Below are 19,335 nucleotides of genomic sequence, written 5' to 3' on the forward strand. Positions count from 1 at the left end.
CAGGACCGGTTCCCGGCAGAGGGCCTCTCGGAGGGCCTGGAACGCCCGGGCTGCCTCGGGACTCCAGGTTACTTTGTCGGGGAGGTTTTTCCGGGTCAGGTCGTTTAGAGGGGCGGCGAGGGTGGCGAAGCTCTGGACGAATCGTTGGTAGTACCCCACCAGCCCTAAGAACGACTTCACCTGCTTCTTTGTTCTTGGGGTAGGCCAGGAGGCGATGGCGTTGACCTTCTTTTCCTGCGGCCGGACACAGCCCCGGCCAATGTTAAAGCCAAGGTACGAGGCCTCCTCCAGCCCCAGCCGACACTTCCTGGGGTTGGCGGTCAGTCCCGCTCGGCGGAGGGCCCGAAGGACTGCCCGGAGATGGGCGAGGTGGGTCTCCCAAGCCGGGTTGTACACGACAATGTCATCGAGGTATGCCGCCGCATATTCTCGGTGGGGTCTGAGGACTCTGTCCATTAGTCTTTGAAAGGTCGCTGGGGCCCCATGTACTCCAAACGGTAGCACCGTGTACTGAAACTGGCCCTCGGGAGTGACGAACGCTGTCTTCTCCTTGGCCTGGGGAGACAGGGGCACCTGCCAATACCCCTTGGTGAGGTCGAGGGTGGAGATGAAGCGGGCGGGGCCGAGGCGTTCAATCAATTCGTCCACGCGGGGCATAGGGTAAGCGTCGAAACGAGAGAGTTCGTTTAGCTTCCTAAAGTCATTGCAGAATCTCCACGTACTGTCCGGCTTGGGGACTAGCACTATGGGACTGGACCAGGGGCTGTGGGATTCCTCAATCACCCCGAGGTCCAGCATGGCCTGGACCTCCAGGTTCACGGCTCGTCTCCGGGCTTCGGGGATGTGGTAGGGTCGGAGGCGCACGTGCTGCCCAGGAGGTGTGTGGATCTCGTGGTTGATGAGCGTGGTGCGGCCCGGCAGGTCAGAGAAGACGTCCTGGTGTTGCATCACCAGCTCCCGTACGTCTTGCACCTGGTCGGGGCCCAGCTGTTCCCCATGGGGCACTTCTGGCGGTGCAGGTTTGGCCAGGAATGCTGACACCACGTCCCTGGTTGGCTCCTCTGGTTCCTGAAACGATTTCAGCAGATTCACATGGTAGATCTGGGTGGGCTTCCGCCGGCCTGGCTGGCGGACCCGATAGGTGACCTCGCTCATTTTCTCTATCACCTCATACGGTCCCCTCCACCGGGCCAGGAATTTACACTCCACAGTGGGGACTAGTACCAGCACTTGGTCGCCTACCTGGAACTCCCTTGGCTGGGCTCCGCGGTTATACGTCTGGGCCTGGCTCCGCTGGGCCCGCTCAAGGTGCTCCCGCACTACTGGCCATACCTGTCGGAGCTGCTGTTGCATGGTATCCACGTGCTCTATCACTGACCGGTGTGGGGAAGGTTGTGTCTCCCAGGCCTCTTTTGCAATGTCGAGAAGGCCCCGCGGTCTCCTCCCAAACAGCGGCTCGAAGGGGGAGAAACCTGTCGAGGCTTGGGGAACTTCCCGGACAGCGAACATCACGTATGGTAATAACTGATCCCAATCCCGTGCATCCACTTCTGTTACCTTTTTCAGCATTTGCTTGAGGGTTTTATTGAACCGCTCTACGAGGCCGTCCGTCTGCGGGTGGTATACCGATGTCCTCAGCTGCTTGACCCTCAGGAATTTCAGGACCTCCTTTAAGACTGAGGACATGAAACAGGACCCTTGATCGGTCAGGACCTCCCTGGCCACGCCCACCCGGCTAAACAGAAGCACCAGTTCCCTGGCTACCGCCTTGGCCGTGGCTGCCCGGAGGGGCAAAGCCTCGGGGTACCGGGTGGCATAGTCCAGTATCACCAAGATATACCGGTGACCTCGCCCGGACTTAGGGAGAGGCCCAACAATGTCCATTCCTATTCGGTCAAAGGGCACCCCTATGATGGGAAGTGGGACAAGGGGATTACGGAAGTGGGGCCGTGGTGCATTCAGCTGGCAAACCTCGCAGCGCCGACAATGGTTGACGACCGCCTGCTTCACCCCGGGCCAATAGAACCGGGCGAGTATCCTCTCCCGGGTCTTGTCCATGCCGAGGTGTGCACCCAAGAGGTGGTCATGTGCCATGAACAGAACCTTGGACACAAAGCACTTGGGGACAACGAGTTGTTCGACCATGGTGTTATTGTGGTTGGCGACGCGATACAACAACTTGTTCTTGGTGCAAAAATATGGTGCAGTGGGAGGGCTCACCAGGTCTATGGGGTTGCCGTCATGCGCCTTGACGTCCCCCCAGGCGTGGCGCAGGTTCTCGTCCTCCAACTGGGCGGTGGCGAACCGGCCTGGTGGTCGTTCCAGGCCCTCTGGGGGGAAGGGGAAGTCGGAAAACTCCGTAAGGGGGGAGCTATCGGCCCGTTCAGGGAGGGGGTCAGTGGCGGGGCTCCCAGAGGCGTTCTCGGCCCACCAATAGGGGAACAGGGAGGTTAGGTACAACTCCAGCATTCATGGTGAAGGTGCCGCGTGGGGTGCGTACCTCTACCTGGGTTGTTGGATAGGCTTGAGTGACTCCGTGCACACACCCCACCTCGATGTCGGGGCCTGGGATGCCGGTGGCGAGATCTGACCGGACCAGGGTGACACTGCTGCCAGTGTCCACTAGAGCGAAAGTGTCCACTCCTCCAACGCGTACGGGTAGTTGCGGGGCGGCCGCCCCCTGGTGGGCCCAACAGGTGGTGAGCAGGGTGCGGGCTGGGCCTCTGCGGTCCTCACCCCCGCTGGCTGACCTCATGGGAACGTCCTGGTGGGGACACTGACGAGCCAGGTGGCCTGCCTCGCCGCAGGCGAAACACCTCCACGCCTCAGCAGGATTGGATTCTCTCCTCCTCGAGGGCAGGGCAGCTGGTTGGTTGGGTCGGGGTGCCCGGGTGGGTTCCCGGCCGGCTCCCTCTGGGTTCTCCTCCCGTCGCCTTCTGGAGCTGGAGGCCATGAGTTGCTCCATGACCTGGAAACTCTCCAATACTTCCACCAGCACGTCAATGGAGGTGGGGTTTTGGAGAGCGGTTTGGCGTCGGGCAGCTGGGGGCAGGGCCCGCAGGGCCCGATCCATGACCAGTCGGTCGATAGCCGGAGGTCCTGTCCCACTGGTGAGCCACCTCCGGGTTAGGCGTGCCAATTGGGTCAGCTGACTTCGTATGGGCTGTCGTACATCAATCTCCCACTCGTGCCACTGCTGGGCTCTTGCCTGGAGATTCACGCCGAACTGGGAGAGGATGGCGGTTTTAAGGGTGGGATAGTCGGCTGCGTCGTCGCCGGGTAGGTCGTAGCATGCCTGCTGGGCGGCCCCTGTCAGGTAAGGGGCCAGGATGCCGCCCCATTCCATCCTTGGCCACCTCTCCCGGTCTGCGGTGCGCTCAAACAGCTCCAAGTAGGCCTCGATGTCATCATCCTGTCCGAGCCTGGTCAGGAGCTGTGCGGGCGGTGGTCGGGGAACCGGAGTCGGGGTTGGGCTGGTGCTTTGAGCCAGAAGATGGTTCAGGCCCTCTTGCATCTGGGCCTGGGACTGGATCAAGAGGGCTACCGCGTTCTCGAGGGTACTCATGGCAGCTACAATGAGTAGTCGGTGGTGGCGTCTTCTTACTGTGCTCCTGCAGGTCTCAGCGTGCCCGCATTCTCCACCATTTGTAGCACGCCCCGCGGAGCCGTGAGGGTGGAGCACAGTAAACGGGGTCGAGGCCGGCTGCTAGTCCGCGCTATTGCGCATTTATTCACCAAACAATAAGTCAAAGGTTCAAAACAAGGATTCGGCAGTGGCAGTATGGGTCCCTCTGTGTCCCTCAGCCGTGCTGCGTGGGGTCCGGGGCGTTTCACCTCTGCTCACTCCTGAGGAAACAAAAAGGTTCCAGATCAACACTTTGTGGCGCGTACAAAAAAGGTCCATCAGACGAGCACCTTCTGTGACTTACTGAGCCCTGAGCCCCCGTTCGCCTCCTTTGCTGGGCTTTTATGCTGGGGGAGCTTCGTTAGCCGATCGCCTGCAGCCGGTGTCCCGGTAGTCAGAGGCTGATGGGGCAATCGGCTGCAGCTGGGTGACTGGGTTGCCATGGGGAGTGAGAAGGGCCAGTAAACACCTCTCACTACCTGGCCGCGCTGTCCATGGTGCTGGACCTTAGCTGCCAGGGGGTTGGGGCGCCGGCGGTGCTGTCCATGGTGCTGGCCAGGGCTTTGGAGCGCGAAGGCGGCTTCCTGGAGCGCTCCCGTGGCAGCCTCCCGCCGACCCTCGGCGAGGCGGATGCCACAACTTGTTTTGAGAGATCGCTGGCTGGTGCTAGCTACATGACAGGCTATACTGCTTAAAAAAGTCGTTTTGGACAAGCGCCAACGCTGAAGCTTCCAAAGCGTATGTGTGAGCATGGCTCTTGACATTTGTACTTTGACATGTAACTGTTTTTAATTATTTTTATTATTATTATTATTGTATTTGTTCTGTTATTTGTGTATTCGTGTGAAGTCTTCAACACTGTAAATGAGGGAAAATGGTATCAGAACTAGCAGATAAGTTGACAGAATGGGCTAACTGGAGCAATAGCAGATGTACAGTATTTAGTTGGTGTCCAAAGTGCTCTAATGGGTATCAGAACTTGTACTAATAGACTAACAGCACAGCTCTACTGATGCCGTCAGCGTCAACCAGCAGCCGTAAACATTCAACCATCAACCAGGCCAGGTCACGCCTGGCTTATGTGTGTTGGATGGCTTGTTTCTGTGCGGGACTGGTAGGACGGTAATGTCCGATAAATAAAGATGGGTCTTGTCACCTGGACACATCAGTTCCAATGCTTCCAATGCTTATCCAGCACAATGAGAGCGGGATAGCCAGTAAGCTCATGGGCTCACAACAACTAGCAGCAGCTTCAATAACATTAATGGTAGCGGTCAGTGGCTAAAGCAGTTACACTGTTGATTCCTGTAATGTTAGCTATTTTGCTGCAATGTGTTCAACTTTTGTTTCTGGATAAAGGTCATGACTTGCTCTTTTGCACTTCCCTTTAGGTGGTGAATAAGTAGACCCAGGACACAGTGGGTTATTTGGACATCTACTAGGATCTTGATATTATATTGATATGAAGATATGAAAGTAAAGTATTTGCCCTTAGAAGTAAATTGTAATTAAAATGGTTCTTAGCTAAGTTACCTAAGTGTAGGCAGACTTGAAAGGTCAATTGTAATAATATCATGAATGAACAATTGTAAACATAGTACTCAACAGAATAGGTAATACGCAAGTCTTGATTTAAACTTTTCCTAAATGCTTTATTAAACATACAGACATGCACATTAAAACTAGCCATAAGTTGCTAATTTGCATGTGCTCTCAGGACATGTTGTGGTTGTGACCATCTTTGTAAAGAAGAGAGTCATGTAATGCACATGTATACAGTAGTACAGAGTCAGTTGTCTATTGTATAGAGGTGTTCAATTTCTCAAGTGTTGTCAGGTGTTGGTTCGAGTGTTCGAGTGTACAGTGATGCATAGTCAGTTGTCTATTGTATAGACAAGGTGTCACGTGTTCACTTGTTGGTCCATTGGGTGGCATGTGTGCCATTGTTATAATTAGAGTGATGGCCTATGTATAGTACAACCAGAGTACTATAAACAACTGACTCTGCATCACTGTACACTCGAACCAACACCTGACAACACTTGAGCAATTGAACACCTCGTCTATACAATAGACAACTGACTCTGCACTACTGTACACTATCACTTGAATCAACACCTGACAACACTTGAGCAATTGAACACCTTGTCTATACAATAGAGAACTTACTCTGCACTACTGTACAGTATACTTGACATGTTATATAATTGCACTGCCTGTATCATGGACACAGTCACAGCCATCCATGATCAGATACTGCTGTCTGTCCATGTCCTGTCCGGGTGGGGCTTGCATCTGAAAACCATCTTTGGGGGGGCTGGACATCAGCGTTGCACAGCAGCCGACACCTGACTGATGTTGCATCACAGTGTTCTCTGGCCTCAACCACACCAGGCATCCCGGCATCAAAGCTGCAACAGAACAGAAGGTGATAGTGCATTAAGATATTGGCCACAAATAAAATACAACCATACCATGTCCATAAAATGGAATCGCTAATACATGACAATGATAATTACCTGAAGTGCTGGTAACTCAATGTTTGGGAGCTTTTTGAAATAGCTACTCAGATGCTGGTGCCAGTTGTAGCTTTCAACAAGCACTGTGCCGTCCTCAAGTCCGACAAGCTGTGGGATGTTGACTTTCTTCACAGGAGCGCTGTCTCTCACCACCCCAGCAATGTCAGTAAAAGTCTCCACTCTGGTCTTCCTATAGTGCTGCTTGATCAAGCCAAAGCACCAGTCAGGGGCAAACTTGGTGTGGCCTGCAATCAGGAAGTGTAGGTCCAGCTTCAGGTGAAGCTTCAATCAATCAATCAAAGCTTTATTTATATAGCGCATTTCATACCCAGAGGCAACACAATGCGCTTTACAGAGAACAAGGGAGGTGGGCAGACATCCCACCCCTACATATTCCAGAGGGAAGCAAAAAAACAGTAATCACCCGGGGGCCAGATAAGTGAGCTGTAAAAATTCTTCCCTGACCCCTCTCAACGAGGCGATCGAGCAAGCTCCTGGAGTATGTTTGTCTACCGGCTAAGAACATTTATAGAGCAATAAATAACATTAAATTACATTTTCAGAGTAAGAGAGGCTAATACCATCATAGGAGAGACATGGCAGACATTGGTGTATGTCTGTGTGTGCATAAATGTGCCTGGGCCCAGATAGAGGCAGGGGTTGGGGTAGGGTGGGGGGTAGGAAAAGGATACGGACCCGGGTTAGGGTGAGGGGAAGGGGATCTGAGCCCAGGACTGGTGTATGTCAGTGTGTGTGTGAGTGTGCCTGGGTCCAGGTAGAGGCAGGGGTCAGGGGTAGGGTGGGGGTAGGAAGAGGATACGGGCCCGGGGTAGGGTGAGGGGAAGGGGGTACTGGACCCAGGCCTAAGGCCGGAAGTGGACTGTTGTATGTCTGTGTGTGCGTGTGTGTGTGTTAACTAATTTGCTACGACATCTTGACAAGCTTGTGCATGGTCTGCCAAGCTCAGTACCACAGCACAAAGTTGTTCTTGTTTTGTCCACTGCAGTTGTCACAATGAAGGTCCACATGTGTTTCTCCAACTTCATATTTGCGCAAACGCAGGCATTTCTGATGATTTCCTCAGTCCAGTCCGTACACTTAATAATGGCGATTTCATCTGTCTTCTTCTGCTACGGTTTCAAGAATGCGCGCATAGGCTACTTGTGCTGACTAGGCTGTAAAAGGGTCTGTAATTAACAAATATGACCCACGCTCGTTACATAACTTCTACAACATCCAGTGACAAAATATGTCATGGTACCTTGGTATGTCCAAACCAAGGATTGAACTCACAACCTTCTACAACATCCAGTGACAAAATATGTCATGGTACCTTGGTATGTCCACACCAAGGATCGAACAACCTTCGCCGTGACCTTTGCACTATCCACTCGGCCACCGCTGACCTGGGAAATCTGTGGAGTCTTTTGGTTTTTATGTTCTGGGACTACTGCCTCTTGTGGTAGCAGCAATGGAATTGCAGGTCAACAACAGACAGCAAGACGCAAGAAGCACGGACAAAAAGGATTTCCTCTCCTTGGTGTGTCGGCTTACAGCCAACACACAAAAGGCAAGAAATGAACCTCTGATTCCCTAACGTCAACGTTAGCGTCAGACGCAATGCAACGACTGCAGTGGAGCCGCTGTCATTCATTACAATGGGATTCATTTCCTTAGCATCTCATGGTTGATGGTTGACGCTGACGGCTGCAATGGAGCCAACAGTCAAGGGGTATTGAGAAGTCTACTTATGACAACATGTATAACCCTGAGAAACTGTTTGGTTATACCATCTCATCAATAGATGTGAGTTTCAAGTTTCTTGTCCTGGTGCCTCTGTTGTTGGTGTTGAGTGTGCCTGTACATGTAAACTACTTTTGAATTTAGTGTAGTCCATCAATCTGGATGCAATGGGATCTTTTATCTAAAAAAAGATACCAAATCGAAAGTGGACTCTTACAACTGTTGTTGCAGCAACATGCTCTAACACTCACGCATTCTGATCCAGAGTCAGAGCCAAGAAAAGCAGAGTAGGCCTACAAAGAGACTTCCTCCTGTTTTGATGGCACTTTGACTCTTAATTTGATGACTGAAACCCCTGAGAGGTTTTCAGATTTACATGCTACAGAATATTCCTCTTGTTTTGAGATTTAGTTACCCTGCCAGAAGCCTGTCTGACTGGTACAGTATGTACTGTACCATCACCTGACTACTCAGAACAAGGAACAAGGAAGTAAAGACGTTAAATAATCTCAAGACGGCAAGGTCTGTCCACACCACACTTGTGAATGAATGCATGTTTATGCTGGGAATAGAAATATGAAAGCTGCAATCTATTTCATTGTGCTCATATATTTCACAACTGGTAATGGAGGTAAGGTATATGGATTTGATTTTCTATGTAGATTTTACAGTTGATGGCTTGCAATAGATCACTTTACCAATGGATATTACTTTTCAGATCAGGGACGCCACTCACTGTGGATGTTCTCAACATACATAATCGGGAAGACAGCTTTTCCTGAGTTCTCTGCTGTGTTGATGGTGGATGATCTGAAGGTGTGCCACTATGACTCAAATATCAGAAGAGTCATCAATAGGAAAGGGCATCAAAATGAAGAGTTTGACCCAGTTTCTCAAAATAACATGGCACTTGTATTTGAAGACACATTCATCAACATGAAGGAACAGTCCTCCCTTGTACAGAATCGCTTTAACTCCACCACAGGTAAAGACACTGACATGAAACATTTGATAATCCAGTGAATTAATGTGCAATGTAAATATTTATAATGAATGTAATGGTTAAACCAATGCTATGTCAAATAAGTGAAAAATTATCGTTCATTGATTTAAAAAAAAAAAAAACACACACACACTAAAGAATGCAGTGTGAGCCAACTATTTTCAACAGGACACTTAAAGGGGACATGAAACACTAGAAGAAGTTAGCCTAATTTACAAGTTTGACTCCCACTCTTCTTATCCTTATAGGTTTCACCCTGACAGAGAGACTGGTTTTAAAATAACAAGTTATCCAAAATATATTTTTGACAATAGTGTAGCGCCATCTTGTCCCGCCTTTGAACGTGACGTCACGGGGTTGGTTGCTAGAAATCATAACTACTGTAACTACTGTAGCTAGCCTACACTTCTGTGTTAAAATGGAGAAAAAAAGTGAAACGCGAAGTAAGGGAGGCCACTTTTGTATAGCACCTGGATGCAGCAATGAATTTTACAGAGTGAAAAACAAGACCAAGATTGTCCACTTCCATACTTTGCCTCTTAAGCGGCAAGCGGTTCTGCGACGTTGGCTAGCTGCTCTGAAGCGAGTGAATCCTCCAGTTAGCCGTAATGCTAGGGTTTGTAGCGAGCACTTCGTCAACGAAGACTATGTGGAGGAGCGGGTTTTTGAGGGAGACGAACTAGTTGTTCGTCTGACCAACAAGTTGAAGCCCGAGGCCGCTCCCTCAGTATTTGACTTTACGTCTTACAAGATTGGGTGTACAGACCGTCCAACCCAGTCTACAAGCCAAGTAGCTGTGCGCCGTAAGGAGCGGGCTCACCGGCAAGCCAGTGTAGCAGAGCAGAGAGAGGCAAGTCGGATCCGATAGCAAAATAGGCTCTTTGCACAAGCTCCACTACTTCCTGAAATTCTACAGGCATATTTATTTCATGTCCTATGCCATTGGATGGAAGTGATCAGGTGTGCCGCACACCTGATTACTCCATCCAATAGTATGGGACATGAAATAAGGATGCCTGTAGAATTTCATGAAGTAGCCTAGTGGAGCTTGTGCAAAGGCTATGATAGAAGGCTAGCCTACTTACTGTTTGTTTGCCTTGAAGCTTAACACTTCAGTGTCTTCTCAGTCTTCGTATGAATCCATAACGATATTATACGTCTTTTGTGGTCATTTATCATTTGTTATGTTGAAAATCCTTGTCATTAGCCGTCACTCTGGCTTTGGCTATCCGCAATATTGATTTGATCATATCATAAGCACATTTGTATAGCATGGAGACGTGCGCCCAGGGCGCATGAAATATTCCGTCGCTATCCGTCAACTATCTGCTTCCCACACTCCTACAACAGACCCAACCAATCATGTCAAGAACCATTAGGCAGAACATGACGATTGCAGCACAAATTATAATGAATAACGTAGGCTATATATCTGATAAATAATCTGTAGATTTTCATCTGCATGGCACTAACTTCTCACTTGTAAAAAGTGGGTTGACATTCATGATGTGACCTAAGCGCAGCTTTCATATTCTGATAGCCCAGGTTGTCCTGGAAAAAAAAAGAAGTTTATTTATTGGCCATGCATTATATGATTGAGATTTTTCAAGCATTTCTGCACAAGGAGACCAGAGAAGCTAAGAATTATGGAGAAAAACAAACAAACTGGGTTTTAATACACAAGGTGAACTTGACCATAATGTATTAGCCCAGGCTAATACCTGAATCTCTAGGTGTAGAGCACCAACTACTGGTTAGGAATAGGCTCCCAACAGAGCAATATACAGTAGTCCACAAACATGCTACTTCTTTCTTGTTAAAGCACAGCCATTTGGTTTATAGCATAATTAATAGATAATATCATAGGCTTATACTCACTGCAACCATAACAAGCAAGTTCAACCCAGCTTTCTTACCATGGCAGGTTAGTGACAATCAGATCTTGTATCAAGCTCCGATTGGCCAGGATGCTTTGGTCTTCACCCATTTAGAATAAGGTGCACTACACCTCAACTATCTTTCATTACTGTAAACATTTTGTCATCAATAACATGGGCTGGTGAATTCAGTTCAGATTACTTTATTTGTAGATTTGGTTTGTAGTAGTCACCATCCATACAGACAGTTTTCTTTGACAGAACAGTTGAGAAGACAGTCAAGATCCCTTTGTATGAGACATTCTTTGTTTTCACAGATTTCGTTAGGATTCAGGAGTAGTATGCCAGAGAGCGACATCAGTGTTGAGCTGCAGGAAAGTATAGGGGTCAGTGTCAGTGTGAGCACCCAGACAGAGCATTGTCAGCAGGAAGTGGCAACAACATCCAAGCACTACAATGATAAATGCACTCTGACTGATGACATTCAATTCACCCATGACCTTACCCATGACCACTCCTATGGCAGACCAGTTGAGGAATTCAGACCTTCATCACCATCATCTGTTGCATGTTCCGCTGCTGAAGAATGGGAAGGGTCTGAGGGGGCTAGCTCAATGGAGGAGGGCTCAAATACTGAGTGTGATGAGTTTGAAATGAGTGACCAGGAAAGCACTACTGATGATAATGAGAGTGTAAGTGAAGTGGCAGATGAGGAACTAAATATCTCTCAGGACAGAAAGAGCATTGTGTCCACTCATGAATTGTTAAAGCTGTTCCGTGTGTGCCACTGGGAGGGTTGTGGAAAATGCCTAGTCCAGCCACCAGCCTTAAGGAAAAGTGGCTTTGGACTACAGATTCATACTGAATGTATTGATGGGCATGACTACACCTGGAACTCACAGCCTTTAATCAGAGGTATGATGGAGTGCAACGTTGCAATACCAGCTGCTAGTTTTGCCACTGGCAATGAGTGCAGTCCATTTCTGGAGATATGTGACACCATTGGTCTGGAAACCCTGTCAAAGAGAGAATGGTTTAATATTCAGAAAGCTTATGTTATCCCTGAGGTAAATGAGGTGTGGACAACACACAATGAAGCTGTGCTGGCAGCAGTGCATGATGAACCACTGGCTGTGTCTGGAGACTGTAGATATGATAGCCCAGGCCACAATGCAACATTTGGAAGTTACTCACTTCTGGATACCAAGTCAGACATGGTGGTAGCACAGGAGACTGTCAAAGTCACAGAGGTGAAGAACAGCTACTGGCTGGAGGTCGAAGGTATGGAGAGATGTCTGTCGAAGGTTGCAGAGTACGGTACACACATATCGGTGATTGCCACTGACTGCCACCCCTCTGTGCAGAAGGTCCTAAGAGAAAAGCACCCAGACATAAAGCATGAATATGACCTGTGGCACATTGTCAAGTCTGTCAGGAAGAGATTACTGAAGACCCACAATGAGGAGCTATATGAGTGGATGAAGATGATAACAAACCATCTCTGGTATTGTGTCAGCACCTGTGGCGGAAGCGCAGCCAAGCTTAAGGAGAAGTGGACCTCCATCCTTCACCACATCACTAATGTGCACCACTGGGCATGTGGTGAGATGATGACAAGGTGTGAGCATGCTCCATACACCCCTGAAGAAGAGAGCATGCGGCCCTGGCTCCAGCCAAACTCTGCTGCCTTTGAACACCTGCAAAAGATAGTCCTCGACAAGGTGCTCCTGAAAAAACTGGAAAAAACAACAGAAAACATTCATACAGGACAACTGGAGAGTCTTCACTCACTTTACACAAAATATGCCACAAAAAGGAAGAAGTTCCAGAGGGAGAGCTTTGAGGCCCGCTTGCGTGTCGCTGCACTGGACCATAACAGCAATGTTAAAAGAGAAACAGCTAAAACAAAGGAGGGTCAGAAACAGCACAAACACCAGTATTCAAAGGGTGCTCACCAGTTTGTGGTCACACCAAGGAAAGTAGAGAAGGACTACACTTTCCGAAAGGACATTGTGTCTGGTGTGATCCGCAGGTTTAAGTCTGTATCCATCCGTGGGGCACTGGAAGATCAAAAAGCAGAGACAAGAGTCACCCTGGCTCAGCACAAAGGTGTTGAAAAACCCGACAAGGCTCACTCAGTGGCAAGACATCTGAGCAGATTTGTGTAAAGGGGTAAAGGGTAAATGGTAAAGGTAACAACTAACATGGGGCAAACTAACACTATAAGAAAATACTGAAAAGAAAGGATTAAAGAACCACCAATAAACTGGGGGTCCAAGGAGGTGCAGGGACACGGAACAACGGCAAGGGACGAGGGTCCGAGGAAGACCAGCCAGGGGTGAGGGTCCAGGGAGGTCATCAGCCAGGGTCCTCCTTTGGGGTATGCGCCCACACACTGGACTGAGAGAGAGACCACAGATAAAAACATCAACATACTGTAGTGCATGAGATGAAATATTTGTCTTGAATACTCAACTTGCAAATATCTTCAAAGCTATCAGAGGATAACTTAATAATTCATTCATAAATCACAATATGCATATACTCTTGTTATCTAAATCTACATGTATCAGAAAATTATATAGTTTCTTGGTGTGTTACTGGGCTGTACATTAAATGAATGGTACTTACATTAAATGTCCTCGTAGTATTCAAAGCCATGGTATTCTGGTGATGGGAAGGCAGCTCTGATGGAGGTTACTACACAAGATGGTATAGGGATCCTGTTTCTCCTGCCCAGGTGTCCTCTGGCCCAAAGGGTAAATTGTCTGTAGGCTGTTAACCTAAACAGACTGGAGAAAAAAGCCATGTTGTCTAGTCTATCCTTTGTTGTCATGTGATTCACATTTTACTAACATTAGCAAGACTAGCAAAGTGGTGACATAGCTTGCTAACTGTACCGGGTCGAGGCGACGCTGCTTATACATTTCACCATATAGAGTACAGACAATGGCGTATTGATATAATTTTTACCAGCTAGCTAAGCTAGTTAGACTAGCAAACTGCCGATATCACTTGCTAGCTGTAATGATAGCTAACGTTTGTATAAGTAGCTAGCTAACGAACACGCATAGTTGCATTCAAACAGTTGAACTAGGTAGCTAACGTTAGCTAGCTAGACTAGCTAACGTTAGCTTCTAGACCAGATAACGTTAGCTTCTAGACGAGCTAACGTTAGCTTCTAGACGAGCTAACGTTAGCTTCTAGACGAGCTAACGTTAGCTTCTAGACGAGCTAACGTTAGCTTCTAGACGAGCTAACGTTAGCTACTTTTATCAGCCAGAAAGCGACTGCTAACATTACTGACTTGGCTAAAGAAAAGTGCTTTATTCATACCAACGTTTAGCTATATAACGTTATATGTATACATGTATATTTAACTAGCTATAGCTACATATAGCTACATATAGCTACAGCTAGCTAGTTATTGTTAGCAATTACCGGCTGTCGATGGGTCGCTCCAGGGTCTCCGCACGGACATCACGTAGGGAGAGCATGGACACTTCCAAGACTTCCCTTTCTAGGCAGAGCATTTTAAAAGTGCGGTCCAGGGTTATGCACTGAAAATGCTCAAGTAGGTGGTCCACATTCGCTTCCTGACAGCAGATCGATTCAATTGCTGTCGGCTTTTCGGTGCAGTGACCACAGGTACACCAGCTGGTGTTGCCTACCCTCTCCACACATCTAGGAACTACAGATGCCTCCCCGTCCTCGACTTCGTGGAAAGTTTCTCTCCTCCTCACTGGCTCGAAGGCGTAAGCCATTGGATTTCTCTGAAACCCAAAACACCTCTCTACTTCGTCGTCTGACATACCGGTTACCGTTACTGAAGCTCTTTGCAACTCTACAAGCGTATGGATGACCTCGCACAACCAACCTCATGACGTAGTCAGTGTGACGTAAACAATATGGCGGCAAGCAGCGCAAAAAAATAGCCTAGTACCAAACATAAATCTATTATAATTTAATGTGTAACCATTTTATATACTTTTTTTTTCTCGAAATAAATCCAAATACACTTAGTATCTATAAAACTGGTCAAAGTTATGCCTGTTTCATGTCCCCTTTAAGTTCTATAGATTAGTTCTATAGCTAATCAGATCAAATAGATGATACACTTTTTGATTGAAAAAACTACATCAATATTATTTGTTTCTTGTTAGTTTTTATAATAAAATACTGAATTTCCGTCTTTCACTCTTGATTATTACAGAAATATTTGTTCATCAGAAATTATATGGCTGTGAAATGTTGAACAACGACCAAGGCCAGATGATGGTTAAGGACGCTTTCAATGGGATGGATGGAGGGGTCCTGAACTTCAACAAGCAACATGTTGCCTCCCATCTTGACTACCATCCTGAATGGTCAGAACTTGCGTACAGTAGAGTAAAGACACAGCATGTTCAAATGCTCCTTGAACATATCTATCTGCCAATGTGCATGAAGATATTAAAGGACTACATAAAGAAGGAGAAGAACATCATCATGAGAAAAGGTACAGTATAATACAGTAATGTGAAGTAGCTATATGCACATTCAGCCTGTACTTAAAGCCAGGTGCAGGAAAAAAAATGCCAATCTAGAAGAGGAAAAGGATATCCGCACACTGGATTATAGCTCCTAACATGTTATTTGAGCAATGTTTCAACCACACAGGGTCTTCTTCAGGCAAGATGTTCGACATGACAGGTAGCTAGCCAGGTATATACAGTATATAGGTGGTGAGCCAGTGACTGATGTCAATGTGATGTCACTGGCTCACCACCTACTGTATATGTACCTGGCTGGCTACCGGTCATATCAAACATTTTGCCTGAAGAAGACCCTGTGTGGTCGAAACGCTAAAATAAAGTGTTGGGAGCTATAATCCAGTGTGAGGATACCCTTTTCCTCTAAAAGGTATAGTACAGCCATGACATAAACAATTGTCTGACTCACAAGATGGCAGTTTTTGGGATAAGCCTATCATTGGTGTCGGCTATTTCTCCCAGCCCTTAGCCTTAATCAGATTCCACAGTATTTGGCAAGAGCACCGTTGAAAAAACAATCAAGCTTAGCACCGTCCAAGTCGATTGGTTTAAAGAAATTTAGAAAATCCTCCCATGAATGATAATGAGCTGCAGCCAGACCTTTCTCCAGAACTCCAGACTAGGTGAGACCACATAAACAATTTCACCACAACAGGTTATAGTCTGTGTACTGTACAATAGTTTTGATGCACCAGAAACAGGAGAGTCCACCAAGACTTAGGTTCACCGGTAAAAAGCTTTTACTTCAACTCTTTGGTATGAACATATTTCAAAATATGTCAGGCGATTGCCAAGCCAATCATTCTGTTGCACCATGGATATGACTGGGAGCCAAGTGGGCCTAATGTATTGTAGCAGTTAGCGGGGTGATATAAGATGACTCAGAGATCTTGCTTGAGTCCAGAAACGAGAGTGGTTAAGCAAACTCGCACACAACACTAACTCATGAACGATAGAAGCGTAGCAGCAACAACACAGCAAGAGCGCAAACATATCAACTTCCCCTTCCGGGTCCGTCACCCCATAACCTCCTTCTCTCACCCCAGGGCAATCTGAGAAATGCAGTTCCTGCTGCTGCTGGAGGCTACAGTATCCACAGGAATTCGAACAAAAACAATAAGTGATTTCCTCCTTTACAGAGCGTCCCAGAATTCGAGTCCTCCAGAAAGCAAACGCAAAGAGTGGCGGTGTGCGGGTGAGCTGCCTGGCTACCGGCTTCTACCCTCGCCACATCAATCTGACCTTGTTCAGGGACGGGCTGCCTTTGGCAGAACAGGAGCTCACTGGGGGGCAGCTGCTGCCCAATGGAGATGGCACGTACCAATTTAAAAAGAGCCTGGATGTCTCAGCTGGAGAACTGAGTGAAACACACCAGTACACCTGCACTGCAGAGCACCTCAGCCTGGACAACAAGCTGGACGTCACTTGGGGTAGGAGTGGAATCCAAACAGTCCTTAAAGGTGCAGAGTGTAGAATTTTGTGGCACAATTTTGTGTAGAAATGTAATATACTATTCAAAAGTATGTTTTAATTTGTGTATAATCCCATGAAAATAAGAATCATTCTTTTTTCATTACCTTAGATTGAGCCCTTTATATCCACATAGGGAGTGGGTCCTTCCACGGAGGCCACCATGTTATTGTATTCAATTGGTTGCAATCTGCAACCTCACCATTAGATGCAACCAAACATCACACACTGCACCTTTAACCATTGTCATGAAATGTGTGTAACCAGGTTTATCAAAGTATCTTACAATCAACAAATGCCATTGACAGTGTGCTGGCTTCATTAAGGCCTATGTTGTATTTGTTGACAGAAACAAAGGCTGGCCCAGATACCGTCTCCATTTCCATCATTGTCCTGGTGGCTCTGTTGTTGGTGTTGAGTGTGCCTGCTGCTGTCTTTGCCATGTGGAGATGGAAATTTGCAGGTATGTTGGGTCAGGAAGAGAAGAAATGTAGTACTGAGAGAAAATGGGGAAATGTACTTCCCCTGACATACATGTTTGTATTAATGTGTTCTAGGCTTCCCTATGAAACATAAGTACTTGGCTGCTGAAGGTAAAGAATATTTATGTAATTTTGAATTTAGTGTAATCCATCATTCTGCATGCAATGGACTGTGTATTACAAATGTTTGATACCAAATCGAAAGTGCACTATTACAATGTATACTATTGTTGTAGGAACATACACTAACACTCATTTACCCATTCTGATGCAGAGACAGGGCCAACCTCCTTGGATTTGGAACCTGTTGATTCTGAAAGCTTCAGTATGTAAGGTTTTAAACATTTAAATATTGCTATATTCCTATGATAAATCGAGAATCTTGAGGGATAAATGATTGAGCCTCTCTGGGAAAACCGCGTCTTAGTAGACTGCTGTTTGGCATTTGTACAGCAATTATAATAAAAGGCATAAACAAATTAAATTAAATAAAAATCAGAAACACAAGGCATACTTTTCATGAAATTATTATTATGTTTCATAAATATATATACATATATCGTTATATTCTTCATAGACAATATATCAATCAATCAATCAAAGCTGTATTTGTATAGCGCATTTCTATGTTGAGGTTTGGTGGTCTCATAATTATGATACCGCCTCATTATATTGCATTCTAACTTACTGTACAGTAACATACTGTACTTGAAGTGGAATGTGCAAGATATATTCAGTGTCACATATATTGACAATGACACACCATACACCATGAAGGCTACTAATTTTTCTAAGTAAATACATAAATAATATTAAAAAAGAGAGTTAAAATATCAACATTTTTGTAATTGGTGCAGGTTGTCTTTGGGAAAGTCTTCATAGTTTAAAGGGTGTTTATATTTTGTATTATTATGTTTTTTATTAGTTTATTAATCTGTGCTATGCTATTAGGATCTATTGTTATTGACTGTGACAAAAGGGGATTGTTGAACAGGGATTGGAGTTCATGACCATTGTTTTTATACGATTGTTTTTATTTATTATTGTTTTAGAGGATTTTTTGGATGTTGTGTGACTGTCTGCCCTGTTTTTAAGACATCAGGGACCATGTTGGAATTAAGTGTTTACACTTTTACATGTTATCCTTGGATTTTAATGTTTGCAATGCCCATAAATAAAATCAATCAATCAATCAATCGATCGATCAATCCATCCATCCATCCATCCATCTATCTATCTATCTATCTATCTATCTATCTATCTATCTATCTATCTATCTATCTATCTATCTATCTATCTATCTATCTATCTATCTATGACATTAATAAGTAATGTCAATAGTTATCTACACTCCCACAATCATTTTAAGATCATATGACCTTCTTATACAGCCTTATATAAGTGCTTATATATATATATATATATATATATATATATATATATATATATATATATATATATAAATATATATACAATGACAATTAACTTCTAGGTTCCATTTGCTCTCCTGGCCGTGGCCCAGTAACAACAACATACTGTAGACAACCATTGTACCAATACGACAGTTTAGAACGGGACTCATAATACACCAGGTACATTCAAATTCAGCGAACATAGCAAACATTTGCAAACTGCTTTTTTCAGTTAGTTTGCTATGGTCATAAGCGGATCCTGTCTGTTTTCGTCCACAGGGTGTTGTGGTTTTCTTGCCGGAGCGTGTGTGCCGCCCCACATTTTAGGTGTGGGCCTGCACAGAAAAATGCTGAACTAGAAATTGTAGTTCTGAGCAGGAAGGACTCTCTACAATTGATTTCAAACATGTCATTTGACATCATTTGTAGAGTTTTTTGTTTTTCTTAAGTGAGAAAAATAGCCCCAGGAAACACTGAGGGAAGGAAAGCCACATTAATTGTAACATACTGTACATTTTGGAATGATAGAAGGCTAATCGGTGAAGTGCCCCTTTAAGTTATAGCTAGTCAAATTCAGTAGGCCTACAGTGGGAATATTCCATGCCCCAGACCAGATTCTGGTACCACTCAATGTGGAAAAACTTACTTATAATTTTTGAAAAGATCCATGTT

General features: G+C 46.1%; 1 protein-coding gene and 1 long non-coding RNA gene across 2 annotated transcripts; one reads left to right on the plus strand and one right to left on the minus strand.

The window, feature by feature from the left end:
* Positions 1-4,119: 4,119 nt before the first annotated feature.
* LOC311321385 (uncharacterized protein) lies at positions 4,120-19,022 on the plus strand (the record flags this gene model as incomplete). Its single annotated transcript, XM_084453357.1, has 4 exons — positions 4,120-4,246; positions 8,606-8,872; positions 16,439-16,729; positions 18,991-19,022. The coding sequence occupies 4 exons, from the start codon at positions 4,120-4,122 to the stop codon at positions 19,020-19,022; spliced, it is 717 nt and encodes a 238-aa protein (XP_084309483.1).
* Positions 11,281-12,616, minus strand: LOC311320568. The gene is made up of 3 exons (XR_014630849.1): positions 12,287-12,616; positions 11,962-12,137; positions 11,281-11,783 (listed from the first exon to the last, which is right to left on the minus strand). It is a non-coding gene; the product is annotated as an uncharacterized lncRNA (long non-coding RNA).
* Positions 19,023-19,335: the final 313 nt, after the last annotated feature.

This window comes from Borostomias antarcticus (genome assembly GCF_949987555.1).
Source record: "Borostomias antarcticus genome assembly, chromosome: 2".
Classification (NCBI taxonomy): Eukaryota; Metazoa; Chordata; class Actinopteri; order Stomiiformes; family Stomiidae; genus Borostomias; species Borostomias antarcticus.